Consider the following 27,931-nt stretch of genomic DNA (forward strand, 5'->3'; position numbering starts at 1 on the left):
GTTGAGAGGTTCAGTTTTAGCTTCAAAAGCGTTATTTAAATACAAAAACGTCAGGACGAGCAGATAAAACTAATAAAAACGGCACGCGGTTCTTTGATTTCGGTTGACTAATAAAAATCTCCGCATCGAAAATATCTAATGAGCGTCTATCTAGCTAGATAAATGGCTTAAGCTGAAGTACCCTAGTCCGTTCGATTCAAATCCGACGGTGTAAATTGATCGTTCTTTGTGTATCCCGTACCGAATCTCGCTAACCGCTTGCACCGTTATGGTGGGAAACTGGGAATCAGACAGTAGTGAGACGAGAAGAGAGAAAGAGAGATAATTATATCAGATAGTAATATTTCTCTCTCTCTCTACTTCTCTCGGTCGTCTTCGTCATCTTTCTTTTTTTCCTAATTTATCAAACTTTAGGGTTTTGTCTAATCGTGCTCCCTTCGCTCTTAAGGTTTCACTTCTTCTCTTAGCTTTCTCTGCCTTCCGCTTCAGTTGGATTGGATCATCGATTTCCACAATTACTCTCAAGTTCAGTCGGTGAGTTCCTTCGTCTTTGCGTATTCGGTGTTTTAATGCCCACGGGCAATTCGAAGTGATTATCTCAGTACGAGCTCAGATATGAATTGCTCAAACTAGGGTTTTGTTTCTATCGAATTCGAGATTTCTGGTCTATTTATTGGCTGCGGTTAATAAGAGTCTTCGGAGATTTTAGCTTTCTCAAGCAAATCCGTCAGCCATACTAGACTGATCCTGGGATCGACTCGAGAATAAGGGAATCTAAATCAGAATTTCGTCGATATGACTGTGAGAAACGGTGGTTTCCCTGGAGATTATTGTTTTGAGACACCCGGACCCGGTGGAGATTATGATGAAGGGTCTGATAACCCTAGTAGTGCCTCTGAGGGTTCTAATTGTCCCAAAAGAAAACTCGGCTGGTCAAAGTATACTGACCTTGAAACGTTTGGTGTCTCGAAATTGGTATTACCCTTGTCTGGCATGTCATCATCAGACAGGAAAGAGTTGATCCGTAGGTTTAGACGAGAGTTAGAACAGATACGGTATTTTCAGAAGAATTACGAGCTCTCTAGATCAGTGGCTGTTACTAGTTCCTCTGCAAGTGGTTTGAGTCAAGCCAAGAGTTTTGGAAAGTCTCGATGCTCTACTGGGCCAGGAAAGACAGTGAACCCTATAAGTGCTGCTGCTAAACCGACTCCTGTTAGTACCGCGGTGATGCTTCTGATGAAGCAATGTGAGGCGCTTCTAAAACGATTGATGTCACATCAGTATGGTTGGGTGTTCAATACTCCCGTGGATGTTGTCAAGCTGAATATAATGGATTATTTTAATGTTATTAAGCATCCGATGGATTTAGGAACTGTCAAGAATAAGTTAACTTCGGGGACATATTCCTGTCCGTCTGAGTTTGCTGCTGATGTCCGGCTTACCTTTAGCAATGCAATGACGTATAATCCACCTGGTAATGATGTTTACGTCATGGCTGATACACTTCGCAAGTTTTTCGAAGTGAGGTGGAAGACTCTCGAGAAGAAACTGTCCGCAACTAAAACTCATACTGAACCGAGTAACTCTGATGCCCACGAGGAAAGAGGGATTGTAATACCTGTACCTATGCCTAAAAAGAGGAAGACGAGTGCAGTGGAGTGTGAGAACGTCGTTGACCCAGTTAAGCGGGTTATGAATGGTGAGGACAGACTCAAGCTCGGCAGGGATTTGGAGTCCTTTACTGAGTTCCCACCACAGTTAATAAATTTCTTGAGAGACCACAACTCAAATGAAGGGGTGATTGGAGATGATGAGATTGAGATTGACATTAATGATCTCAGTGACCATGCTTTGTTTCAATTGCGAGATCTCTTAGATAAGCATTTGCGAGAGAGCGAAAACAAAAAATCAAGTGCTGAACCCTGTGAGATAGAGGTATTTCTCCTTCTATGTCTCATGTTTGAATCATTTAATAGCACCATGCTGATAGGGAAGATTTATTTACTGCAGCTTTTGCATGGATCAGTGCCAGGGACTTCATCAATGCAACATTGTGATGGTTAGCTTACAGCCTAGTTGTTGTTTGATAAAATTCTCTGCTTGGATCTTTGATCAGACTGACATTTTTCTTACTGTATCTTCATTGTAGGGAGGGAAATGGATGATGAGGTTGTTGACATTGGTGGAAATGAACACCCAAAATCAAGCAATTCTCCTGTCACGATAGAGAAGGATCTAGTGTTTGGAAACTCTAATGGTATCTTTTCTTTAGCTTGTTTATTTTCTCATTATTGTTTACTATGGAAATTTGGGGTTTGGTTGTTGCATCTATCATTTCAAAAACCTCGGGACCTCAAATTATGTCAGATGGCTATGGAGCTATATTGTTGTTGATTTGCTGTGACCATTGCTAGCACACTTTCTTTTAATCTTCTGCAGTTTTTTGCTTGGAGACTTATGATTCTTGCTGTGAAATGAAAGCAACTGATATTCGTGTAGTAGTTTGAAAGTAGGAGGCCTTTTACGTTCACTTGTTAACTAACTATATATGAAGTACTTTTTGTTTTCCCTTGTTTTGTTATGATTTCAGATTGTCCCCTGGATCGTACTAACTTCTGATTGCTCCTCTTTTGATGCATATATCTGATCTAGGTAATAGCTTGGAAAACGTCTTCGGTGATCCTAAAATCTCAAGTTTACCAAGGACATCAAAGGTACATAAGGGTCTGGAATAACATGCAAACATGGATAACTGAGCGTTGGTGTGAAACATTGTATATGTCTATGTGGATCTCTTTGTTACCTTGTCACAAAGTTGATATAATTTGATATGGAGGATACTCTTCAACCACAATTTTGCTGCTGTTGAACCTTAATAATATGAATTGGATGGCATAGTCTATTTGAATTCTGATATACCTAGAAAACAACTTGCTTGTAACCTAATTGTTTTTTCGTACTCCTGTACTGATACAGGGGATTGAAAACATGGATCCTGAACCTACGTTGGATGGAGCTACAAGCGCTTCCCCAACACGAGAATGTAAGTATTTCTTTGTTAGTGCTTAAAAGTTTGTTTTTTCTTGGTGGAACTTATGATTTGTTATTTCCTTTCTACAAGTAGCATCGGCTGGTGGGTTGGATCAGCTGGAAAGTGCATCTCAGGAGAAAATAAGTTCTGTTGAAGAGGCCGATTGTCAGCAAGATGGTAAGAAAAGAAGTGTGGCAGAAAAATGTTTCTGCTCTTGTGTCTGAGGTGGCATCTCACTCTTGATCCTTTAATACACTAGGAAATAGTGCTCAGAATGAGAAGCAACTACCTCCTGAAAAAGTCTACAGGGCTGCTTTATTGAAGAATCGATTTGCAGACTTGATTTTGAAATCCCGCGAGAAACCTCTTAACCAGGTTTGTTGTGGGATCCGACCCACTAGTCTTAAGTCCTTTATTACCTTTGAAATAGTTTTTTTTAATTATTTGTTTTCCTGAGACCAGAATGTCACGAGAGACCCAGAGAAGTTGCAGCGTGAGAGAGAAGAACTCGAGCTTCAAAAGAAGAAAGGTTTGCTGCTTCCTTGATTTGCTAATTTAAGTTTAATGGGTGAAATTTATCACCTCTACGTGAGAAAATCATACTGCAAGCTGGATTGATTGTGTGTGCTCTTTCTTAACAGAGAAAGCGCGATTACAAGCAGAAGCTAAGGCAGCTGAAGAAGCTCGTAGGAAAGCTGAGGCACAAGCTGCAGGAGAAGCTGCAGCTGAGGCTAAGAGAAAGCTGGAGCTTGAAAGAGAAGCAGCGCGCCAGGCATTGATGGAGGTAAAGATGTTGATTACTGCGTTGGATGCGAAAGACATTTCTTGATTTCATATTATTTCATAGTAGCTGAATGGATTAGTCATTACTGTATATTTTAATTGATGAACTCTATGGTTAAGAACAAAAAAATGGAATATGTAGTCCCACTGTTTCACTGAGACATCAGTTTTTATGGTAACGATGCAGATGGAGCAGTCGGTTGAACTCAATGAAAACGCAAAGTTTCTCAAGGATCTGGAGCTGCTCAAAACAGACCAACTGACAAATGAAATAGAGGAGGATGGGCCAGATGTGTCTCACGATGGGTTGCTGCGTAGTTTCAGTTTTGGGGGTAGTAATCCTCTGGAGCAGCTTGGGCTGTTTATGAAACAGGATGAGGATGAGGAGGAAGCTGACCCGCTCACATCACCAGCTCCCGGACTTGATATAGAAGAGGGAGAGATTGATTGAGCTTGTGTGAAAATCGGTCAAACAATAGAAATATCTGGATTCAAGAAAACATATACTAGTGTGACTGTCTGATACAGTAGACTCAAGCAGAGAGAGAGAGAGGCGTCCAATGAAACATGGTCATTCATGATGACTTAAAGTTTTGCTTCGAATGTTCCTGAGATATGTATTCTATAGTCTAGTCTAAATTTTTTGCTTTTTTTTCTTCTTTTCTTTGCGTTGTTGCTGTGTGATTTTGTGTGTTCTCTTCGTGCATAAAAGGGTCTTATGATCCGTCTGTAACAGTAAAATAAAGACTTCATTTAGCGTTTTTGATTCCAAAGAGTAAAATAAAGACTTCATTTAGCGTTTTGATTCCGAAGAGCCTTGTGGTCTCTGCAAAAGAGCCTATATTATAGCAGAGATATTGAAAATAAATAAATAAACTCGACACCTTTCACTCGACTCTACAACTTGAACTTCCTGATTAGGTTTTCTCTGCATGCTAGAATTGTGTGTGAGGTAATAATAAGTAAGCAATTTACAAATGGCGACTCCGACGCAGCTCGATTCCTCTTCCCCTGGTGTTGATGGTGGTTACGAAGACGACGGCGATACCTCTCCGCTATCCCGACGAAAACCTCAACGGAAGCGTTCCTCGAAACGTGCTGCTGCTTCCGAAACACTAACAGTAGAAGAAGAGACGAAGAAGAAGAAAAGGAAGAAGGTTAAGACTAGCAACAACAGCAAAGTGATTTCTCCGATGAACAGCAACCGGATCTGGAACGGAGAAGATGAGCTCGCTATCTTAAAGGTCTTTGTTTCATCTTCTATACTCGATTGCGTTGTGAATTTTTTTTGTGATTCCTTAAGCCTAACACATGGTTATTCTCAGGGACTAGTTGATTACCGAGCTAAGACAGGGTTCCAGACCAAAATCGATTGGGATGCTTTTTGTCCTTTCATCGGAGGTTCAATTCATGTCAAAGTCACTAAGGATCAGCTCTCGAGTAAGATCAGGAAGTTGAAAAAGAAGTTTCTCGATCACATGCTAAACATCAATGAAGGAATTGATCCGCATTTTACTAGGTCTAGTGACTCTGAAGCTTTTGGGTTTTCCATGATGATTTGGGGTGAAAATAATGCTCAACTTGCTAATGGTGGTGGTACGGATAAACCACACCAGAGCGAAAATGAAGTAAGTGAGACATCTGTGATAAATGATTTGCTTTGATGAATTGAAGTTATGAGTTTCCTTGTTTGCCTCTAATGGTTATAGAAAGAATGATTAATTTGGATATTGTTGAATCAGGAGGAGGAGGAAGTGGCCTTAATTGACAATGGGGCAGCTAAAAGTGACTTTGTTAGCAAATCACATCATGAAGCCATTGCTGTTGACAAAACAACTACTGCTGAGAACGGGACTGCTGGAAAAGAGAATGATGATGATGATGATGATGAGTTGTGCGCAGTGCAGGATGCATTTGAGACCATGATCTCTCAAGGTTTAAGTGATTATCAGAAGAAGCTGCGTGTTAAGAAGCTGATGAGCCTTGAAACTGAGAAAAGAAGAGAGTTGAGCAATGAATGGAAAGCTTTATGTCTTGAAGAAAGTAAATTGAGTATCAAGAAGCTTAGATTTACAGCAAAGCTTGCAGAGGCAGCAAACTAATGACGACAGATGAAAAATCAAGAAAGCCATTGCTGCATCTGGTGTTGCTGATTCCGAACTGGCTTTGGATTGGATATATAGTTAGTTCTTTACCTCTCTAGTGACTGTCATAACTCATAGTTATACATACTACTTGGGAAATTGTTTCTTTTGTGGCATGTCATTTACTAGTAAGAAAACTACAATAATAGTATAATTCTATGAATGGCTGCCGTGTGACTTGTGAGAAAGATTCATAAAAAAAAAAATGAAAAAAGGGTTTTTGATATATACATACTATAAAGTATTTTTTGGTCAATTTTATGGTTTACATGATTAAATATTGTCATCATATACATGTGTCAATCAGTCTATTGCTTTAGCTATAACTCAAAACGAAACGACATAAAAAGCGATTAAGTTTCTTCGTTCTTCTTCTTCCTCTTCATCCATTGTGGATTAGGGTTGAGATTCCGAATCTCAATGTCGATCAACATCGGAGAAATCTCGGTTCCAGACCTACCAGTCTTCTTCTCCATGTTCTTAACCATCTACCTAATCGCTTACTTCATCGTCTTCCGCAATTGGAAACCACAAATCCGTCCCGAAGCTTCTAGCTGCCTGATCTCAATCTTCCACGGAACTCCGGCCGTTTTCCTCGCCACACGCGCCGTCTTCTCCTCCTCCTCACGCACCTTCGCCTCCGCCAACACCGCCGCCCAAAACACCGTCCTCGATTTCAGCGTCGCTTACTTTTTCACCGATCTCCTCCACTACATCGTCTTCAACCCAAGCGACGTACTCTTCATCGGCCACCACTTGGCCACTCTCTTCGTCTTCCTCACGTGCCGGTTCCTCGTCTTCCACGGCGCTTGCGCAATCTTAGGCCTATTGATCCTAGCCGAAGTCACGAGCGCCTGTCAGAACGCGTGGACGCTCGCCGGAGCTAGGAAAAGCGATCCGGATTCACGGTTAGCCGTAAAAGTGTACCATCTCTTGTCCCCTCCGTTTTACGCCTTCTACAGTATCGTTAGGGGTGTGTTGGGACCTTTGTTTTTCGTGAAAATGGTATCGTTTTACGCGAGAGGCGGTGCTCATGGTGTGATACCTAATTGGTTGTGGATTTCTTGGGCTATTGTTGTTGGAACTGCTATTACTGTTAGTATACTTTGGATTTGGAACCTCTGGATTGATTTGTTTAGAGAAAGGAAAGCTAATCAACTAGGACAGGACAAGAAAATTAGATAGCTCTCTTTCTTTCTTCTCTCTCTCACTCTCAACATCACTGTTTGAGCTTCATTTCCCATATATGTACTATATATTATATATACCATTATTGTTTTCACTTTTTAGAATTCTCTTTAAACTATGTATGTTTTGCTTCTGGTGTGCAAATGCACTGTTTAATTCATCTCTGTATTGTTCACTTGTTTATCTACGAGTTGCTACCCATTGACTCTCTTTGTTTACAGACTAATGTAATATTGTTTATAACACCTTGTAAACGACTCTGATTGCCTTAGCTGCTACAACAGATCTTAGAATTCGTGTTGGATTGAAGTGCCATTTCCTTATTATTACAGTTTCGGACATGTCAAACACTTACATTGCATTGCATCGCATCAACTCAGATAGGCGACAGTAGGAGTATATGTGGATTTGTGTTTCATTCAATATATCATTTTCAAAATGACTCCGGAGGTTCAAGGTTATGATATATCTGGTAGCTTCCCAAGAGCTGCATAGCATGTTAGCCACAATAATAAGTCACTCTGAGGTTTTGTTGTGTGCTATGAGGATGCCTTGTGTAACCCTACGAGCGGAAAGGGAAAGTAGAAGAAAGATACAAGCCTACAACCATATAAGCTACATGCACGCCTTTCCAAAACCATGTTATGGCTTTGCATAAGCAAAAGCCATCTCGCGCAACGCACTGAAATAGCTTAAAAACTTCCTTCACAGGTTTGCTTCTCGCTCGCAGCTTTCTTTGTATCATTTTTGTCCATTGCTGAAGCTAACCCAAGCAATCTTGGAGTAACCCTGTTTGTAATATAGAAAGTGGCTCTCTTAGCATCTATCTTTACGTTTGCAGAAGATATGACGCACAAACAAGGCAGAGAAGGTTGGATTACATTACAGACATGACAGAAGCGGACTGAAGAGACACCTGAGATGGAATTCAAGTTGTTGAGCTGGGAAAACCAAAGTGGGAGGAGGCAAAGATGAAAATGAAATCTCATGTGGCCTTTATGAGAAGCAAGGTCACAGTCTCACAGATCTTCTTCAGGTATTGTCCTCCTGCGAGTGTGTGACCATACACACGGATTTCAACAAGAAGTTGCTGCAACGCAATTATGTAATTTGAACCAGCTCATGGAACCAGTCGAACCACCACCCTACAAACATTTGTCCTTCCGACTTAGTTGCCAACTTTTCATAACGTTTATATATGTTCTAACCCATGACAGGACCAACACTAAATCCCCTGAAACCAGTAACTGGTAAATCATATGTTCATGTACTTGGCAGCATCAAAAGTTAGTTAGGGAAGTGTAAAGAGAGCACAAAACCCAGATGTCCATATCCTGCTATGGTCATTGGATTGTGAACTTTTCATGTATTGGAGAGGATAGGAAGAGAATTGAGGACTTAACATACCATCCAAGCTGAGACATCGTGCAAGGCAATTTACTGAATAGTAGAAAGTACACAAATTGAACCAATTTACTGAGATTAATCATAAAAGTAAGCAATGAGCTGACATCCTATAGCTTAAAGGAGCATAAACTCTATTAAGACCAAATATTCCCAAAGATAACAAAGGAAAAGATAGCTCGAACAAGGAGAAATATCGGATCTCAGTTCTTGGCCGTGGTAGAATTGTTATCCTTGATTCTCGCTCGGGTATCCAGCTTAACAAAACGTTTGATACGATTTTTTTCTTAGTGTTACCTGCTTTCGATCTTACTTCTTCTTTCTTCCTCACTAGAAAGATTTTGGGTGAAGGTTTATCGCGCAGGATCGAGATGGCGAGTTCATCGCGGGAACCGAAAAAAAAATCTTAACAAATCATGTTTGGGCTCTAAACGGGCCTTAAAGTTAAACATAGCCCAGTAATATTAAAGCTGGTAAGAACCCACAACATAATCACGTAAAGCCGACACGGTGATTGAGAACCGGAATAAGCTTTCTCCTTAACTTCTGCCTCACGCAAAAAAAAACACCCCTTGAAAAAGCTCATCTCCTGCGTCTCTACCTACTTGTCACCTATCTGAGAAAACAGAACCCCTAAAAAAACACATAAAAAACCTAAAATCCATACAAAAGCAGAAACTTAAAGCCAATCATGCCGTGGAACAATATCAGAAACAGAAAGGTGGCTCTAGGACTAGGAGCTGCCTTTATGGCGGTGACGGTGAGATCGTCTATGTTCACAGTTGAAGGTGGCCAGAGAGCTGTTCTTTTCGACAGATTTAACGGGGTTCTCGAAGAACCTATCGGAGAAGGGACATATCGTAAGATTCCGTGGGTGCAAAAGCCCTATATCTTCAACATTCGGTCCATAGCCTGGAGACTCGGGTCCAACTGTGGAACTAAAGATCTTCAGATGGTCAACCTCTCACTTCGTGTTATGTGTCGCCCTGTCGTAAGTAGAATCCGTTAATACTATTTTGGGATATATGTAGGATAACATACTAATACATAAGTCAACCTATAACTTTTTTTTTTCCGTGGATTCGCGTTAGGTTTCGCGCCTCCCGTACATATATCAAAACTTAGGCCACAACTACGCCGAGAAGGTCCTACCAGCGATCGGGCCCGATGTGTTGAAAGCAGTGGTGGCTCAGTTCAACGCAGACGAGCTCTTAACAAAACTTCCACAAGTCTCGGCTCTTATACGCGAAACGCTAATCAAGCGAACTGGGGTATTTAACATTATTATCGATGACGTGTCGATCACGGATCTCTCGTACAGTAAAGAGTTCTTGAGTGCGGTGGAGTGGAAGCAGGTGGCGCAGCAAGAAGCTGAGCTGTCCAAGTTCCTAGTGGCGAAGGCTGATCAGGAGAGACGAGCGGCTGTGATTAGAGCCGAGGGAGAGAGCGAGTCGGCTCGGGTTTTTATCGAAAGCTATCGCAGATGCGGGAATGGGGTTGATCGAGCTTAGAAGGATCGAGGCGGCTAGAGAGATTGCGGTTACGCTCTCTACGTCCCCCAATGTTGTCTATTTGCCAAGTGGTGGGAATATGTTGTTTGCCATGAACGGTCCGAGTTCGAATCCGAGCCCTTGACTACTTAAATTAATAGCAAAATCAGGGTGTTTAATTGTGTAGGTTTGGACTTTGGATTTTGTGTTTTCCGGATTAATTATTGATTTTGTGTTTTATTTCTAAAATAATTTAATCAAAATTAAATTTAATATACTAAAAAATACCAGTTTTACTCAGTTTGTATTAAGTAGTATTTGGGGTCAATATCTTTCTCCAATTTAAAGTAAGATAAAATAAAGTAATATATGTAATCCTATTTTTTCAGCGATATATGTAATCATCTACAGATATGGTTCGGCTAGTGATACGGTTATCTGAGTTTAGTATATAATCAACAACACCCCTAGGGCGAGATACGAGAATCAACAAGACTGCCATCAAAAGAAAGAAACAGAAACTAATTATAAACCTAATTAACTCAACTCTATTTAGAAGTTGAGCTTATATTATATATATATTGATGTTCCTGAGGAGTAGTCTCAAGAATAGGGAGTTTAGTATAGGTTTGGATTTTCATTTTTTTTTGTTTCAAACCTTTGGATCTCATCTAACAGAACTCGCACATTTCCTTACATATTCTTTCCACACCCGCCTTTCCAGCAACAATGTTCAGAAGTTACAAGTGTCACGTCGAAAGAAACTTTCGTTTATCTATCAGGGATCAGAGTTGAGATCATTTGAGCCGATTTAATATTATTAAGGGCCTAATCGACCGATTCAAATATTGCAAATTAGTGTCAGCACTTTTTTTATATATATTTAAATACGGCAATTACTGGCGTTAGTGACAGTTTAATATATCTAAAAGTTCGACCAGTGTCTTATACATTTCTCTGTAGAGTCTTCGATTATTATTTTATGGTCAAGTTCACCATGAGCGACCAAAGTTATTGAAATTTTCAAGGTTTTTGTTTCTCATTTTTTTCGTTGATTGAGGAAACTTTTTTTTTAATGTTTTCTTTGAACATTGAAAATTATTCTTGAAACATTATTATCATTCAAGGTAGGATGGTCAAACAATAATTTTACCATTCCTTGCAAAATTCCCAAATTCAAACTACCTTAATATTGTGACAAAAGGGAATATTACAATGAGTGTTATCTTTAATAACCAAGATATAAGTTATGAGTTGATGATCATGAATTATGGATTTTTGTAAGTAAATAAATCAAATTTTGGTGCTGTCATTATGCCACACTTCTATGATTAAAAAAACAACATAATGAAGTGGCAATCTCTATGATTAATAGTTTTGGAATCTCATTCTCATTCATTAGTTCCAAATTTATAAATTCAGTAAACAACAATTACAAAAAAAATATTATATGCAAAGGAAAAAAAAAACTTTCAACATTGTACGTTTTCTAGAAAAAAAATTACAAATCGAAATAAAGCAAAAAAAAAAAAAAAAAAACAGAACTTTCGAGTTACGACAACCGCGTTTCAGAGGATAATTTTTTCTCGTATCAAAAGCATCAAACCAAATTCAGCCGATGACACTTTCTCCACAACCTCTCTCTCTCTCTTTCTCTTTCTCTTCTCCGTCGTCATCATTTTATCATTCTCTGTAAATTACTCTGAAATCATATAGAAATCCGAAACTGGGTTTGATCAAAATTGACTCTTTTGCATCCAATTTCAATTGTAATTGTTCTCTGTTAACCCTTCAGAATCAGAGGTGAGTCGATTCCAAGTTGGGAAACAAACCCTAGCGAACCCTCCTCCATTGATGCGATCTCTCTCACAGAGACACAAGTTTCGTGAAAAAAAATCTGGTCTTTTCTAAAAAAGGAAATGCCAGGGGTAGCTGTGAAGCTCTATAGCGTCTTCTTTAAGTTACTTTTGAAACATCGTCTTCAGAATCTTATTTCAATCTCTTCTTCTTCTTCTGATAAAGATGGGTTACCTGATTCGTTTGGTGTTTCCACCCGATCCGACGAATCCGTCGCCGCCGCGAATCCGTCTTTCACCGACGGTGTTGCCACCAAAGACATACACATTGATCCAATGACGTCACTCACCGTAAGGATCTTTCTCCCCGAATCTGCCCTTTCTCCACCTGAACCCGATTCGTTATCCCGCCACAAGGATACTTATCACAACAACAACAACCAACAACCCAGATCTGATCGGAGACACAGCTACGGACCTAACCAGAACTCTCCTGCGCCGGCTGAGAGGAATGAGTCGCGGAGGAACAGCTACGGATGCAACAACGAGAATCTAGAAACCTATGGAGGATACGCGCCATCTGCGAAGAGGAACTCACGGAAACTGCCAGTGATGTTGCAGTTTCACGGTGGTGGTTGGGTTAGTGGAAGTTCTGATTCGGCGGCTAATGACTTCTTTTGCCGGCGGATTGCTAAAGTATGTGATGTCATTGTATTGGCCGTTGGGTATAGGCTTGCACCTGAGAATAGGTACCCTGCGGCGTTTGAGGATGGAGTCAAAGTGTTGCATTGGCTTGGGAAACAGGCGAATTTAGCTGATTGTTGCAAGTCTTTGGGTAATCGACGTGTTAATGGTGTTGAGGTGAAGAAGCTGAGTGTTCAAGGACAGATAGTGGATGCTTTTGGAGCTTCCATGGTTGAGCCTTGGCTGGCAGCTCACGCTGATCCTTCCAGGTTTGTATATTGTAACCCTTGTCGATTTTACCAGATGTATCAGCTGTGATGCTTGAAGACAGACAAAGTATGAACTTTATTCGGTTAAATTATGAGCTAGAGAGAGATGCCTAGAGTTAGATGTAACGGAACCATAGTATGGATTGCTCTCAAGAGTTTAGATAATGTTTAAAATACTTTGATTTTGATGTGATCGATGAAATGCCTTTAGGTTTACTGAAGCTAGAATACGCTTTGATTCAGATTGTTACAGCGATGTTAATACTTGTTTGCAGAGATTGCTTCCTGGAATTTAAACCCATTTTGGAACAGTTTCAGGTTGATCTAGGACTAACTAGGTACAAAGTCAGGATTCTTTGGAGTACTAGTTAGATGCATTTAGATAGCTTATCTTCCGTTGTTTGCAATTTCACGTCATATTCTGTTTCTCAACTTGTTTCTCTTGTGACTTTAAAACAGATGTGTTCTTCTCGGGGTGAGCTGTGGTGGGAACATAGCAGACTATGTAGCTCGGAAAGCAGTGGAAGCTGGGAAACTTCTAGAACCGGTGAAAGTTGTTGCACAGGTTTTAATGTACCCCTTTTTCATTGGAAACAACCCAACACAGTCTGAAATAAAGCTGGCAAACTCTTACTTCTACGATAAACCCGTCTCTGTTCTCGCCTGGAAACTCTTCTTACCAGAGAAAGAGTTCGACTTTGACCACCCGGCAGCAAACCCACTTGCTCATAACCGCAGTGGACCGCCTCTGAAGCTAATGCCTCCAACGCTTACAGTAGTAGCTGAGCATGACTGGATGAGAGACCGAGCCATTGCTTATTCAGAAGAGCTTAGAAAGGTAAACGTAGATTCTCCAGTTTTAGAATACAAAGACGCAGTTCATGAATTTGCAACACTTGATATGCTTCTCAAGACTCCTCAGGCACAGGCCTGCGCCGAAGATATTGCCATTTGGGTCAAAAAATACATTTCGATCCGCGGCCATGAGTTCTCTTACTGAAATTTTACCTTTTGTTATTATCATTCATTTCATCCTATTTTTGTGTGATAGCAAGATTTTCTGGGTAGGATTAGAGACCATCCAAGAGCAAGTCTTTTTGCAAAGTTGTCAAATTTATTTTTTGGGGTTAATTATGTATTCATATGTACGTATTCTGAATAAACCATCTTGGTTCAATACCAAATTTTAAAGTTTGTTCTTGGTTTGACATCAGCATCTTTTGGAGTTGGGATGAAACTGAAAGTTTCATATACTTCATATTATCTCCATCACTAAATCCAATGACACGATTCTTGAATGTTGAATTCTTCAACTTATTCAGTAACTTGATAATGAATGACGAAGATACGGAATACGAATAACCAAAAAGCCGAAGATAATCTTGAAAGGGCTCAAATTCGAACCAAGTTTTTTGGGATTACAAATCACATTTTTAAAAAAAGAGACTACACAAACTAAAAAGAGTATCAATACAGCAGAACAAGACGGAAATCAAGAAGATGATTACTTTGAAACTTTCTTCTTCCCTGCAATGGCAATTTTCTTGCCTTTAAGAGTCCTGCAATTGTTCTTGGTTCTCTGTCCCCGACATGGCAACCCTTGGATGTGCCTTACACCACGGTAACACTGGATCTCCTTCAACCTCTTGATTGCAAGAGCATTGAACCTCCTCTGCAACACCCACAACAAAAAAATCACAATCCATTCTCACATATCAGAAACACCAAACCACATGAAACCAAAGTAAAATTTTAACAGCAAGTCTAAGGTCTTAAATCCTAGTTCAACCAAGTCATACAGATACCTATTCTACAAGTAAATTGGCTGAGAAGGCTTTTTAAGATACATTACTCTAGTGTCCTACTAAGAGAGTGGGGGAAAGCTGAATGGTATACCAGGTCACCCTCGATCATATACTTGGAGACTTCATCACGAAGAATGATGAGTTCTTCCTCAGGCATGTCTTTGGTGATCTTGTTCTCCATCTGAAGGTCAACAAGAATCTGACGAGCCCTAGTTCGACCAATCCCATGAATGTACTGAAGAGAGTACTCAATCCTCTTGTTACCAGGAATCTCCACACCACCAACACGAGCACATCTGATGCTTAGACTCTGCTTCTGCATTTCAACAACACCAAACAAAACAAACCTTTAAAACCAGAGACAAAAAAAAATCCCAAATTGATAAAGAGTCTTATTAGGGTTCAAAACCCACTTCATAATTTCTTGAATCGAACAGAAATAACATCAATTAATTCGGATTACAACATCAAACGCAAGAGAGAGAGAGAGAGAGAGAAATCATTACACTGGGAACGTTGGAAGCTGGGAGGGCAAGAGAGTTGCGAGAGAGAGGGTTGGATTTGGTCCAACTGCATATGAGGGAGAGCGAGTGCGCTACCGGCATTGCAACCATCTGCGCCATTGTTCTGTGTTCTCTTCCTAAAACCCAAATTTTCAGATTCTAAAACTAATTCAGAGGTGACGAAAGAAGAAGCTGAGCCGAACGGATAAGGCAAAACGTCGAATCCAAACGTGTTTTAGCAAAATTGCAAAAAAAAAAAAAACAAAAAAAAATTACTTATTGGGCTTTAGTGTTTTTGTTGAGAGGCTCGTTACTGTATCCGCAAGGCCCTGGATTCACAGTCACACTATAATTATTTTAATTTGGAATTTAATTTTTTTATTATTATTTCTATGAGAAAATTGATTTACAGATATTTTTTCTATTAAAACAAAAAAAATGAATTATGAATTTATGATCAATTGACACACAATTAATCAGAAAGACGAACCAAAAGGCATGAGCCTTTGGGACCATGTGAGGACAGTGCAATTGATGGACCATTATATATTGAGTTTCTTCTTCTTCTTGTGTAAGATGGCAATAAAAGAGTCATGCGTGATAGAGATTAGAGAGATTGTATAGAAATGGCTAGTGCATAGATGCAAAAGTCAACGTTCGAGAATGATTCTTGTTTATTATTGAGATGTTCGTTGACTTCGCTATCGTTACATATATATATATATATATATACAGTAAAACCTCAATAAATTAATATTCTATAAATTAATAAACACTATAAATTAATAAATTTTGCTGGTCCCAAGTCGGGCCAGTGTAAAAATTAACAATATTCGATAAGATAATAAGATAATAATTTTTTCGAAATCTCCTTATAAAATATGGTCCCAATAATATCATAAATTAATAATTATGTAAATTTATATATATATATATACTGATATAATAGTGTATGTTTCTCCTAAAGCTCAATTGTATAGAACAATTGTAATGTTGTATTTTCAACCTATAATAATATCTCTAAAATATTTTATAACATGTCATACAAATAATTAAAATTTAAAGTTTTAATTTTTAGATATGCATCATTTACAATTTGATAATTTGACAGATTATTAAAATAGGAGAATTGATATTATTATTCATAGATTTGAATTTATGTGTCTCATGTGTATAAGTCAATTTGTCTATAATATTTGTAATTTATTGTAAATAGTGCTTTCTAAATATTACAAGTTCAATTCCTAAACCATAAAATTTATAACATCCGAAAGTTTAATCTTATTTTGCTATAGTTGTTCCAATTCATAATTTTTTTAAAAAATAAACAATTAAAAATATATCTATAAATTAATAATTATTAATTTACACTATAAAATAATAATTATTAATTTATAGATAAATTAATATCACTATAAATTAATAAAATGTCTTAGTCCCAACATTATTAATTTATAGAGGTTTTACTGTATATGTTGTTCTATATTCTTCTGTATTTTTAATTAGGTTGTTTGGCTTTTATTCAATTTTCATAATTTTGGAGTTTTTTTCAATATGGAGTAGTTTTGTTCTTCATTTTGCATAGATGATTCATTGGAGTTATTATACTCATGGGTTTGATTGCAAGTTAAAGTACTTATATATTTTATTCTATGAATAATTAATGTATATTTCTTTTGGATGTTTTTATATTGTTTCGTGAGGCTTTAGGGATAAGAATCCATGAAACTAACTAAAGCGTGTTGTTGATCTAGTATCTATCTAAATAGGAGGATGTACACATTGCTTACGAAACCAACGTGTGAATGCACCATTATATTTGTTGAGGCATGCCCATTTTTTTTGTAAACGTTAATATCTTAGATTTACTTTGGATCTCTATCTATTCGATATTTCTATAAATCTTTAAATGAGTAAAAGGCTAATTTAATCAATATGCTTAAAACGAATCATTATAAAGCCTTGGTTAGAAGATTAAGATTTAGTTCAAAGGACGAAAATACATTTCAAACATCAAAAGATAAATGTTTTATTATGATAGGAACATAACATCATATCACAATCTTTGAAGAAACAAAAGAAGAAGAAGGAAGACACGAGAGGAAGTAAAAAATAAAACTCAGAGAGAAAACAATCTCAAAGATAAATGGAAACACATCTCAGAAGAGGAAAGACAAAGCACCGACCAATGCGGTGGCCATGAGCTGAGGGTAGGCAGAGAAAGTGGCAGCACTTGGAGACGGAGCATGAGCTTTGGGTGGCGATGCAGCTGGACCATGTCCATGTGCCGATGGAGCCTTAGCAGGACCATGGTTGACTCCGTTGTGCGACTCGGCAGTCATGACCAACACGGCCAAGACAATGCAGACGAAGGCGAAACGGATCAAAGAACTTCTTGGTGCCATTTGAATATTCTTCTTCTCCTTCTTCTCCTTCTTTGGTTTTTCTTTTTGTTGTATGCTTTGTAGGATCTATCAACAGAGGGGGTAGAATTTATATATAGAGAGAGGGGTCCTATAGAAAAATGTTTAGTTGGTTATAAGTCAACGCATGAGAATGAGTCTTGATATTGAGATGGCCTATAAGTCGTAATCGTTTACATGTTGTTCACTTAGAAAATGGAAAAAAGGACAGAGTGATCATGGTGATGTAATGTCTGAATATGTTAGTGGACACCCATTTATATGTTCGTGTATGTTCTGCCGTTCTGGAACAGCTGTAATTACTTCGTCACATAAAGAGGGATGTTTCTTGACTAAACTATGATTGATCCGGTTTGATTAGGAACTGATTCCAGCTCAATCCGGTTCTGTTTCCGGAGACCAAAAAAATGGTGTATGTATGTATATGTACACTTTGTGTGGCCGGTCAGTTTTTTGTGGCTCTAGTTGTGGTATTAAAATAATAGAATTTTATCATTAGTTTAGTTTCGTGGCCTTTGATTGTTTGATTTCGAGAATAGAGCATTCCAACAATACCAACAAATTTAAGATCAAACATCCGAAAGGGAAATACTTGTATATCAGTCGTGAAACTTGAAAGCAAACGAGTTAAGTGTGTAACACCATGACTCTTTTAATTAGATTTATAGCATTCATATTTCTCTGGTTCTTAAAACAAAATTCTAAAACACAAATACCAAAAGAATAATTTGATAAGAGAAATTAATTAACGAGTGGAGAAGAGAAAACTCATTAGAGAGACACTAATTAATACTAAGAAGGGGTTATTGGTTCTATGATTTTAATGGATTTGGAAGTCCAAACAAAAATCATGTGTTATTCAATCATTGATTTTAAAATACTTATCATATGTGTTATTGGTTCTATGATTTACAAATATTTGTTAAAATCCCATGTTATTCATTTAATGATTTGTTTTTAGATTTCAAAATCCACAATATGTTTTAAATGGATTTGAAAGTGTAAAATAGAAGGATTCAAATCCAAGCATAAAACATATTATTTCAAAATCCATGTGTTTTGATTTTTAGAATTTACAATTCCATATGAATTTAAATTTCACCAAGCTTTAGGCCCAATTAGTGATTAGAAGAATTTAGCTGGAACTAATAATTAATAGGCTGAAAGCATAAGGCGATACGATTAGTGGGCCTAAATTTGTTGTAATTTGATTTTGGCCCGCTGTATTAATAGTCTACACATGGTGATGGTCACCTCATTAGTCACTCTCTCATACTCTTTATCCCCTAACTAGATATTCACCCGCGGTGTACCGCGGGGCTATTTTTTATTTTAAAATAAAATAAAAAATGTTTTATTTTAAGTAATGTTTTATAAATTTTAAGTGAACAATATGTTAAATCAATACATTATGTAATGCATAAGTAGTATGTTTGTGGTGGATTGTGTTATAGTGAAGTTAGGATATCATATTGTTAATTAAATTTTATGTAGTATAAAATGTACATACTTTTTTATGTGTCTATTTGGTTTGCAATGTATAGATAATAGTATTTGAAATTATTTTGAATTTTTAAAATTATATGCGTATACTATATTGTGACATTGTAATTTAGTTTGTTTCATCTATTTATAATTAGACATGGAATATATAGTTTTTTTTGTGCATATAATCCTTTTAATTTTCCACATTTTAAACTTTCAGTTGATCCATACTAATTTTTTTGTTTGTTATTAGTAATACGTATGTATATATGGATATGTTAGTAATGATAAAAAAAACATATTTTGTTATAAAGAGATATATGAGTGTAGATTCTCAAATATGGAAAGAATTTAATTGATGATTGCTTTTCTGATCAAGTCACTAATGGGCTTGAGCTTTAGTAAGTGAGAGAACTTTGGACAAACCCAAATTTTACAATTTTTTATTAATTAAATATTTAATGTTAATGGCATTCCCTGTAAATAAGTAGCAATTTCAGGATTTATTTTGTCTCAAAAAATGTATATATAGATGGTCTCTCAGTGTCAAATGTATTATTGTTTTTGTCGAGGTCCCTCTCATATGCAATACTCTATATTACATTTTTCTTTCCAAAAATTAGTTTAGTTTAGTGAATCAAAACAAAATCGAATATTTGGTTAGCTGAAATCTTTTTATTTTCTTGATGATGTCCTACACAAAAGTTAGAAATATAGTTAGTTTGTTGACCAAGTCCGTAAGAAACACATACAATAAAAACGACAATGTAAGATTTACGGAATGGAAACATAAATTATATTTACGTCGATGATAAATTAATCAATTAAATCTCTAGTTTCTGTTACGTCTAATAACTCGCTTGGTTACCTAGTTTACTACAGTACTGTAATGCAATAATATTCACGACATTTTTTTAGAGGCATGAAGGATTAAATATTCAATAACAAAAAACTAATACAATTTGGATATATGTAATTTGATTTATAAGTTTAGGTAGGTAATTAAAGATTATAATTGACTAGGACATATAGCCTAATGTGCGTAATGAAATATTTCAGAATTTGATCTATAATTAGAAAAAATTATACACATTTGATCCTTATTTGGATATATATATGCATATACCTTCGAGTACATGGAGAATATTCCTTCATGCATGAATGCGAAACCCTTCCGCATTTTGGAGTATTTTAGTGCAAATTGTTCCTCGTTTCTTATGAGCAAGAGCAACTTAATCAAATATGATTAAACCATGAAATAAGCGATATTTTTTGTTATTTAACTAGATTATGTTGGACAAAAAAGTTGTTCGTTCCAACCAAGTTCCAACCAGTGTAGTTTTCCAATGATATCTAATATCCAGGGCTCTCTATATATTTAATATATGTTTCCTTATTACAAACTTTATAACCCAATGAAAATGGGATTCATCTGATAATACGTATATAAAATTATTAACAATACACAAATTTTTAACTATTATTAATATATAAAATAACTAAATTTTAAACCCTAAATTCTAAATATTAAATCTTAATCTCTAAAAGCTATATCCTAAATGTAAAATAGAGAACCCAAATTTAAAAAAAATATATATATAAATTAATTTAACATATTGTAATTCTGTAAAAAATGTCAAAAATGAAAATGTTCAAAAAAAATACCTCGGAAAAAGACATTTGTAACAAATTCTCTATAATTAACGGTAACAATTCTTGTAAATATGTTCGATACAGTCTAAAGAAATCTAAGAAATAGTACACTCGTCGAGTCGTCGTCGTTGAAGAACATATTTATGTTAGTTCAGTTCTTTTGACATTCAACTTACTAGCTAGATGAGTTATGTTTATTTAAATGAAGAATTAAATATAAAAGTCTGACTAGATAAATTAAAACGTGACTTTCTTTATTAAGCAAGTTGTCTAAATCATGACGGTGTAGTGCAAACTAACAAATTATGACGTTAAAAGTCGACTCCTCAAATTTATTTTAACAAGTACAAAATATTTACAAATAGAATATAATAATGATCAAAAGAGAAGATGCCTTGATGACAGAATAAGCACAAGGTTTGAAGATGGGGACCGATAGATCCAAACAAATCTCAAATCGTTTTCTTTTAACCAAACTTTTAACAAAACATTCAATCAATGAAATTCCTTCGGTTACCAATTAAAGTAATCATATACTAATAGTTATAGTCATAAAACTCCCTAAACCTTATATATGAAGATTATTTGTTGTTAGTTAGATCATCGTCGTATTATAGAATTTTATACATTTGTAATTTATTTTGTTAATTATGTTTAAAAGCAGTGTTTCTTGAATTAAAATATGCATTTTTAGAGTTTTTTTACAAATCTTTAAAATGATGTAAATATGCATTGTTAGAGATTTTGTAGAGAAAAAAAAACTGAAATCAGCAAGTTTCTTGTTAGCTTAATGTATATATACAATGCGACTCATTTGTCGGCAATTACCATGGTAGTTATGAATTTAGTTAGAACACCACTGATGATTATATTTTTCATTTGTATATTCACATGATTTGAACAAAGGTTATGGTATGATTTGATGACAACACTAATACAAATTAGTAGGCTATATACCACGGTGATCACTAATAAATAACTCAATTCGGCCACCACACGTATTAAAATTATGTAATGTTGTATATAGTTGATCGCATTTAATTTATCTATACCTATTAAATTAAGAGTGGCTTTAGACTTTGGTGCAAACTTTGATAATTAATGAATCATAAGCTCAAAAGAAGTTTGTCGACAAGTTCATAGTATTATTGTAAACAACATCACACACTTCTCAATAAATAAATCTTAATTTAGATGTCTCAGCAATCATTATTTACTGCTTCACTTATTAGTGTTCTGCTTTACAATTTGGACTCATTTGTCTTTTAGCCTGTAAGTGACCTGTCAAAAGAGAGAATCTTTGCCCTTCCCAACTCACATCTTATTATTTATAAGTAATGCCCATTAGTTGATCCAACGATCTCTTCTTTACAATTTTTTACTAACTCAAGCTCTCTCTGTTTGCCTCAAATTAGCATTAGCTATATGTAGAATACTTGGTCAATGTCATATATATTAGCTTTCTTTTAAAAAAAATCATATGGGGAGAAAACCTTGCTGTGAAAAAATTGGACTGAAGAGAGGTCCATGGACTATAGAAGAAGATCATAGACTCATGAACTTCATTCTTAACAATGGCATCCACTGCTGGAGAATTGTCCCCAAACTCGCAGGTACTTTTTTGTTTTTTACATACATATACCTATATTTATACATGCATGCATTGATGCATAGGTAGGTTTTATTTTGTTGACTTTTTTATTTGTTGGGAAGTTTAATTAACGTTTACGTACGTGTACATGAAGGTTTGTTGAGATGTGGGAAGAGCTGTAGATTAAGATGGATTAATTATTTGAGACCCGATCTCAAGAGAGGTGGTTTCACTGATGCTGAAGAAGATCGAATTATGGAACTTCACTCTCAACTTGGCAACCGGTACGATAATATGAATATATTTTTTTTAATATCATATATTTTCATTAGCCGGCGTCAAACTAGATTTCTGCAAATGAAATATCTCTCGAATGTAACACCATGCTTGGATTTGGATCCGATATGTTTGAGTCAGCTTCCTTTAATTCTTTTTTTCTTATAACCAGCTTCCTTTAATTCATTTTATATCTTTTCTTGCTAAAACTTATGAGAATGGTATGAAAAATTGAATTATTTAGTTTTATAGTAGTGACGAAACTATGCATATTTAAACCAAAACATAGATAATTGCGAGAATGCGTCATGAAAAGAAAACTGAATTTGACGTATATACTTGTGCATGGAAGTGGGTTAATTAGAAAAAAAAAAAGCAAAAGAGTTTGACGAATGTATATAGTACTAGTGCAATGAAGTGTTTTTTTTTCAGTAATTAATTAGCTATGGAAAAAACAAATCACATTTGGGGTTTTTCTACTTACGATATAACCTTTTTGTAGAGATATCCTTCATGTCGATCTGAGTCTCTTAGACTATATATATACTGTATATATTTTTGTTTACTTCATGAGACTTGTAATAATATAAAATGTGATCTACTCATGTTATATGCTAAATGCATTTTTTTGGTCGTCAATATGTTAAATGCTTTATCTATGCTAATTGCATTTTATGGATTCCTTGGACGTCGTAGGTGGTCTAAAATTGCCTCTCATTTCTCTGGTCGAACGGATAACGAGATAAAGAACCATTGGAATACGAAGATTAAGAAGAAGATGAAACATCTTGGGTTGGATCCGGCTACGCACAAACCGATAAATAATACCACTCATCATACCGATCCTAATCAGGATACAAAACCAAAAACGTGTTCTAGCACCAATGAAGGAGAAGAGATCAATGATCAAACTCCAAAAGATGATGTCATCACAGAAACAACAAAAGCATTAACAATATCCGGTAGTGATGAGGAACTACTGGCGAAAAACTGCAAAACTCTAGGTGTAGAAGAAGTAGACTTGGAATCTCTATTCGAACCGCAAAGCAACGAGATAACCTCTTCGTCTCTCTCTTCGTTATATAGTAATATTTCAAGAAGTGAATCTTCATCATATTTTGCAGAAGATTCTATCTCTCTAGACCAATGGGACTTGGATATGACGGATCCTTTTGTACCATGGGACCTCTTCGCAAACTTTGATGATAATCTTTTCTTTTTATAAAAAAAATGTAATGTATTATAACATTGTAAAATATATCTATATATATATATATATATATATAATTATAGCTGTCATAAAAATAAAAATATATCCAATTATCACAAGTAAATCGGTTTCTTGTATATAACTTGGCTCTGATACTATCTTAAGTTGTGAAAATAAATTTCTCATTAACCGTAAAACCAATGCACAAAGAGCTTTTATATACAGTTTAGTATTTAGAGTTAAGCAATAAAAGAAACTTAAGTCTATATATAGCTTAATATGTATCTTATGCATGGCGTACGATGGTGTATTATAATTTGCTCATACAACATGTATGCATATATATGATGACTAATTTACCAGAATAAATATAAGACGGCAATATTTTACTTATCTGAATAAACTTATCATTTGTTTTGAAAAGTTGTATTGTCAATTTTAGTTTAATTGGTCAAAGTCAGGATCACCATCATCGTTATAGTTCAAATATAATTTCCTACTGTCATCTTTGAAGTTTCACACGAGAACTATATATAATTGTAGCACTTTTAAACAAATACATATCCCACATGTGCGACACAATAAGTTTTTTATTAGGTGAATTAGGTCGATGCGTCCTTTCATGGATTAGAAAAACGTAGAATAAACAAAACTTGTGAAATCAATAAAAACTTGATCAGAAGAACAAAAAAAAATGAAACTGATGAATTGACCCGTTTCAAAATTAACTATGAGATCCAAAATAAATGGTACCTACCTACTTTTGCGAGAAAATAAAATAACAATTGTACCTACTTTCATTCGAAAACATGCATTTGATTATCATTAGTTTGTGTTAAAAAAATAATGAACTAATCACTTCTACTAAAATATCGATTAATGAAGATTTGATTCCCTCAGCCCAAAATCAATTAAGGTTAATTAAACATCTTTCAAAAACAGTATTTAGATCATGGTGATCGTAGTTGTTGGGATAAAAGACAATGGCGACGATTTTGATTGCGTCAAGTGTTTGGATTTTTGCAATCATTGAATTAACTTCTATACTTTTCATAATTATATTTATTAGTTCTATTAAATATATACCCAAAAAAACCTCTATTTGGCTAGTAAAATGGTGGTGTCATACTATCTAAAGTCTAAACCCATTTTAAAATATCCAGTGATCGAGTGGACTATTTAATTTTACAGCTAAAAGTTTTGATCACCCAAAACTTTGAGTGAGAACCGGAAATCTATACTAATAAAATGTAGAAACTATAAGCTCTTAAATGCATCCACATAGGATTTAAAATCTCCAATTGTGATTAGACATGTCACTAATTAATATTTTTTAAAATCTCCAGAATTTTCTATATTAAGAATTATTTAAACATCATATCAGAATTTGATATGTCATTCATTAACATTTTTTAAATTTCCAGAAATTTTTAGAAAAAGGAAAATTTTAAATTTATGGAAATAAAAGAACTATGTACAATATCCACATCGGCTAGAAAATTTTTAGACAATGATTCAGAACCATTATAAATAAGATTAAAATTCTTTCAACAACGAATGAGCAGGAAAGCTTGATTTATCAGGCATCCCAGTTTAATAGTTTTATTCGGTTTGATCCAGTTTTTTATTTGATCAAACTAAACTTTAAAAAGTTTCAAAAAATATATTAGAATATTTCAAATTTTTAAAAGTTTAAATTTTATAAATATTGAAACTTTTAAAAGTTCTTAGCTTTTAAAAAGTTTTTAAATTTTTAAATTTTAGAAGTTTAAAATATTATAAATATTGAAACTTTTTAAAAGGTTCAAATTTTATATTTTGAAACCTTTTAAAATTTTAAAATATTATAAATATTGATGTAATACATATATTATATTATTTATCTACGTTTGTGTTTTTTATTTCTTATGAGTTATAAAATATATTTTTGTGTATGATTTTATAGATAAGTTGATATTCTTTCATTCATTTTTTATTTTTATCTTATTTTTTATTTTTATGAGAAAAGAAATGATTTTGTTCTTGGAGTTTGATGGGTTAACAAGTTGTGTGGTAATCTAAAAAAAATGTTTTTCAGTGGAAGAATGTGAAGAAGTTGACGAAGAAGAAGAATAAAAAGAGTATAACGAAGAACCAGATGGTAAAAGTAACGATGACAATTACCACAAAATTTGATAATGAAAATGACAAGAAAAAATATGAAGAATAAGAAAACATGGAATAAAAAACACGAAAACATAGGTCATAGCGATTAATTAAATATGCAAACGAGTTAAATTCATGATGATAAAATTGTTCCGTTTTTCTGTTGGTCAAAAAAATTGTTTAGGATATGTAAGGTCATCAGTTTGATTCGTCTCGACTCGACGTCGAGTTAAATTCATAATTTTTTTTATCAGATTTGATTTTACAACACAACTGATTTTTATATTTTTAAAAAATGTGTATATGAAATTTATTTTTTTTCTTTAATACTAATTAAAATTTTTTTATAAAATAATATTTTATTACCATTATCTATTATATATAATTTTCATCAAAATATATCAAATAAACTCATGCGTAGCGTGGGTTCAAAACCTAGTATAACTAAAAAGTAAAAACTTTAACGTGTAAGCCTACAAAATAACTTTCTTAAAATGTCTATCTTATAAGTTATAACAACTTTTACTTGTTAAGAATAAAAATTGTAAATTTTTTTAAACTCTCTTCGTTTATGAATTTTACATGCACATAGTCTCAAACTAAGCTATATATATCGAATTCAAATTTGGAAAGCTAGACGAAACTATAAGGCCATGGGCCGTGATAGATGAACTGTTGGAGAACGCGTCTTTTAAGTGATTAACGCTGATGAATCAGATGTAAAAACAGAGTACAGCCAGCAATGAACAAAACTTGTTCTAATATTAAGAATCACTTAAACCACCTTACAAGATGTGTTTAATCAGTTTTACACACAGCCAATCAAAACATCACTGACCAATTCTTAATCATTCTCAAAATCTCAAAGCTAACTCTCTTGACCGCCCAACCACACGTTTGCCCTTACAAACCAATATATAGTAATCCTCCTATGATCTACTTTCCTAAACAAGGATAAGTACAAATCTTCTAGTTGATACGATAATATCTCGTCCTCCAATTAACATGTCTTCAAAAGTATTTCCACATCATCGAATATTCACGACTCTCCAAGATGCATAATCATCTTCCAGAATCCTACAACATCCTTCAGCACATCCTTGTAGCATCAGATAGTCTTCATGCTTTCATTCTCCCCCTTTTTATCTGAATGCGACACCTCAAGCAAAAAGACGATGACTAACCTGATAGCTGTTAGTACAAGATTAGCCCTGAGCCTATCATAGTTAAAGTATTAGTACTCAGACGAGCATAATTAATCATTCAAACACAAGGTTCAGAATCATAACCGAAGTTCAGAATCCTAAACAATGTCATTAGACAACTTAGAAAACACAGCAAACATCATGATCAATGCAAAGATCCAAAAGAAGAGATAAGAGAAGAATAATAAAAACAACTTTCATAACGCCTAGTTAGTACTAATCCTCCCCCTCACTTGCACCACCAGCAGAAGCACCACTGTCACCGCCGGTTGCATCTTCCCCACCAGAATCACTATCAGCACCGTTGGTTGCATCCTCCTCATCAGCAGCACCAGTGTCTGCATTAGGATCATCATACTCTCCCCCTGCTTGAGTGCACCATTCATATAAAAAACAGCAATGAAGACGAACAACAACTCCAAGAAGAAAAGAATGAAACACTTACCTGCAAGTCGACTCTGCAACTTTAGAAGCAGCTCAACAACATCCGAAAAATCATCAGCAAGTGCCATGCGAGGTGTAATGACAAGCGGAATATTAAGCTGCCTACAGTTCTTAGCATCAAGAGCGAACTGCTCTGGATCACTAGAAAACGTGTCACTAGAGTACAGCGGAAGCACACGTTGAAAACAAAGAAGTTGATAAATCAAGTTTGGATAAGGCAGACGAGCGTTGCCACGGCCCTTAAGTGCAGCAATGGAGCGGATATGATCAAAGACAAACTGACCAAAGTTAAAAGGACGCCTGTTGGCAATCATGTATAAGAGCTGAGAACGTTCCAGATTCAGGGTGTTCAAGTTGGTTGTAGGAAACCAATTAAAACAGCTGATCTTATGCAGCATGATC

At 35.4% G+C, this 27,931-nt stretch overlaps 8 protein-coding genes across 9 annotated transcripts; 6 read left to right on the top strand and 2 right to left on the bottom strand.

Annotated features, from left to right (window-relative positions):
• Positions 1–105: 105 nt before the first annotated feature.
• LOC104705701 (transcription factor GTE9) lies at positions 106–4,619 on the top strand. Of its 2 annotated transcripts, none has more exons than XM_010421757.3 (10): positions 106–1,935; positions 2,011–2,059; positions 2,150–2,257; positions 2,653–2,714; positions 2,977–3,043; positions 3,125–3,208; positions 3,291–3,406; positions 3,494–3,560; positions 3,673–3,815; positions 4,002–4,619. In XM_010421757.3, exons 1-10 carry the CDS (start codon positions 796–798, stop codon positions 4,263–4,265), a joined length of 2,100 nt encoding a protein of 699 aa, XP_010420059.1. In that variant the 5' UTR covers positions 106–795; the 3' UTR covers positions 4,266–4,619. The 2 variants fall into 2 exon arrangements, with proteins under 2 accessions (XP_010420059.1, XP_010420058.1); XM_010421756.3 differs by having other exon boundaries at positions 119–1,935; positions 3,122–3,208.
• Positions 4,620–4,674: 55 nt separating this feature from the next.
• LOC104705702 (GLABROUS1 enhancer-binding protein-like 2) lies at positions 4,675–6,184 on the top strand. The gene is made up of 3 exons (XM_019228264.2): positions 4,675–5,058; positions 5,140–5,442; positions 5,557–6,184. Exons 1-3 carry the CDS (start codon positions 4,792–4,794, stop codon positions 5,914–5,916), a joined length of 930 nt encoding a protein of 309 aa, XP_019083809.2. The 5' UTR covers positions 4,675–4,791; the 3' UTR covers positions 5,917–6,184.
• A 5-nt stretch (positions 6,185–6,189) lies between these two features.
• LOC109125834 (TLC domain-containing protein At5g14285) lies at positions 6,190–7,391 on the top strand. Its single transcript, XM_019228265.2, has one exon. It carries the CDS (start codon positions 6,379–6,381, stop codon positions 7,141–7,143), a length of 765 nt encoding a protein of 254 aa, XP_019083810.2. The 5' UTR covers positions 6,190–6,378; the 3' UTR covers positions 7,144–7,391.
• A 1,766-nt stretch (positions 7,392–9,157) lies between these two features.
• PHB5 (prohibitin 5) lies at positions 9,158–10,320 on the top strand. The gene is given in 3 exon segments (XM_087462405.1): positions 9,158–9,541; positions 9,642–10,013; positions 10,015–10,320. Coding segments are annotated over 3 exon segments (843 nt in total). The 5' UTR covers positions 9,158–9,241; the 3' UTR covers positions 10,186–10,320.
• Positions 10,321–11,488: 1,168 nt separating this feature from the next.
• On the top strand, positions 11,489–13,997 carry LOC109131882 (putative carboxylesterase 16). Its single transcript, XM_087462406.1, has 2 exons — positions 11,489–12,789; positions 13,249–13,997. Exons 1-2 carry the CDS (start codon positions 11,960–11,962, stop codon positions 13,787–13,789), a joined length of 1,371 nt encoding a protein of 456 aa, XP_087318532.1. The 5' UTR covers positions 11,489–11,959; the 3' UTR covers positions 13,790–13,997.
• A 151-nt stretch (positions 13,998–14,148) lies between these two features.
• On the bottom strand, positions 14,149–15,428 carry LOC104705704 (small ribosomal subunit protein uS13c-like). The gene is made up of 3 exons (XM_010421761.2): positions 15,101–15,428; positions 14,686–14,910; positions 14,149–14,461 (listed from the first exon to the last, which is right to left on the bottom strand). Exons 1-3 carry the CDS (start codon positions 15,215–15,217, stop codon positions 14,294–14,296), a joined length of 510 nt encoding a protein of 169 aa, XP_010420063.1. The 5' UTR covers positions 15,218–15,428; the 3' UTR covers positions 14,149–14,293.
• A 1,673-nt stretch (positions 15,429–17,101) lies between these two features.
• On the bottom strand, positions 17,102–20,185 carry LOC109126040 (uncharacterized). The gene is made up of 2 exons (XM_019229099.2): positions 20,132–20,185; positions 17,102–17,568 (listed from the first exon to the last, which is right to left on the bottom strand). The coding sequence occupies exons 1-2, from the start codon at positions 20,183–20,185 to the stop codon at positions 17,257–17,259; spliced, it is 366 nt and encodes a 121-aa protein (XP_019084644.2). The 3' UTR covers positions 17,102–17,256.
• Positions 20,186–22,013: 1,828 nt separating this feature from the next.
• LOC104705705 (myb-related protein 308-like) lies at positions 22,014–23,932 on the top strand. The gene is made up of 3 exons (XM_010421762.2): positions 22,014–22,271; positions 22,404–22,533; positions 23,222–23,932. Exons 1-3 carry the CDS (start codon positions 22,139–22,141, stop codon positions 23,748–23,750), a joined length of 792 nt encoding a protein of 263 aa, XP_010420064.1. The 5' UTR covers positions 22,014–22,138; the 3' UTR covers positions 23,751–23,932.
• The last annotated feature ends 3,999 nt before the right edge of the window (positions 23,933–27,931 follow it).

The sequence above is a fragment of the Camelina sativa genome, chromosome 8, assembly GCF_030686135.1.
Source record: "Camelina sativa cultivar CO46 ecotype springtype chromosome 8, ASM3068613v1".
In the NCBI taxonomy this organism is placed as follows: Eukaryota; Viridiplantae; Streptophyta; class Magnoliopsida; order Brassicales; family Brassicaceae; genus Camelina; species Camelina sativa.

Bases quoted from the DNA above. Each gene is read 5' to 3' on its own strand.
- LOC109126040 (XM_019229099.2), bottom strand. From the start codon at position 20,185: ATGCGGAAGGGTTTCGCATTCATGCATGAAGGAATATTCTCCATGTAC. The intron at 17,569-20,131 runs GTATATGCATAT...CTCTGTTGATAG, and splicing joins TATTCTCCATGTACTCGAAG to ATCCTACAAAGCATACAACA.
- LOC109131882 (XM_087462406.1), top strand. From the start codon at position 11,960: ATGCCAGGGGTAGCTGTGAAGCTCTATAGCGTCTTCTTTAAGTTACTT. The intron at 12,790-13,248 runs GTTTGTATATTG...ACTTTAAAACAG, and splicing joins GCTCACGCTGATCCTTCCAG to ATGTGTTCTTCTCGGGGTGA.
- LOC104705705 (XM_010421762.2), top strand. From the start codon at position 22,139: ATGGGGAGAAAACCTTGCTGTGAAAAAATTGGACTGAAGAGAGGTCCA. The intron at 22,272-22,403 runs GTACTTTTTTGT...GTGTACATGAAG, and splicing joins AATTGTCCCCAAACTCGCAG to GTTTGTTGAGATGTGGGAAG. The intron at 22,534-23,221 runs GTACGATAATAT...TGGACGTCGTAG, and splicing joins CACTCTCAACTTGGCAACCG to GTGGTCTAAAATTGCCTCTC.
- LOC104705701 (XM_010421756.3), top strand. From the start codon at position 796: ATGACTGTGAGAAACGGTGGTTTCCCTGGAGATTATTGTTTTGAGACA. The intron at 2,060-2,149 runs GTTAGCTTACAG...TCTTCATTGTAG, and splicing joins ATCAATGCAACATTGTGATG to GGAGGGAAATGGATGATGAG. The intron at 3,044-3,121 runs GTAAGTATTTCT...CCTTTCTACAAG, and splicing joins CGCTTCCCCAACACGAGAAT to TAGCATCGGCTGGTGGGTTG.
- LOC104705702 (XM_019228264.2), top strand. From the start codon at position 4,792: ATGGCGACTCCGACGCAGCTCGATTCCTCTTCCCCTGGTGTTGATGGT. The intron at 5,059-5,139 runs GTCTTTGTTTCA...GGTTATTCTCAG, and splicing joins ATGAGCTCGCTATCTTAAAG to GGACTAGTTGATTACCGAGC. The intron at 5,443-5,556 runs GTAAGTGAGACA...TTGTTGAATCAG, and splicing joins CACACCAGAGCGAAAATGAA to GAGGAGGAGGAAGTGGCCTT.
- LOC109125834 (XM_019228265.2), top strand. From the start codon at position 6,379: ATGTCGATCAACATCGGAGAAATCTCGGTTCCAGACCTACCAGTCTTC.
- LOC104705704 (XM_010421761.2), bottom strand. From the start codon at position 15,217: ATGGCGCAGATGGTTGCAATGCCGGTAGCGCACTCGCTCTCCCTCATA. The intron at 14,911-15,100 runs GTAATGATTTCT...GTTGAAATGCAG, and splicing joins CAGCTTCCAACGTTCCCAGT to AAGCAGAGTCTAAGCATCAG. The intron at 14,462-14,685 runs GTATACCATTCA...TGGGTGTTGCAG, and splicing joins ATATGATCGAGGGTGACCTG to AGGAGGTTCAATGCTCTTGC.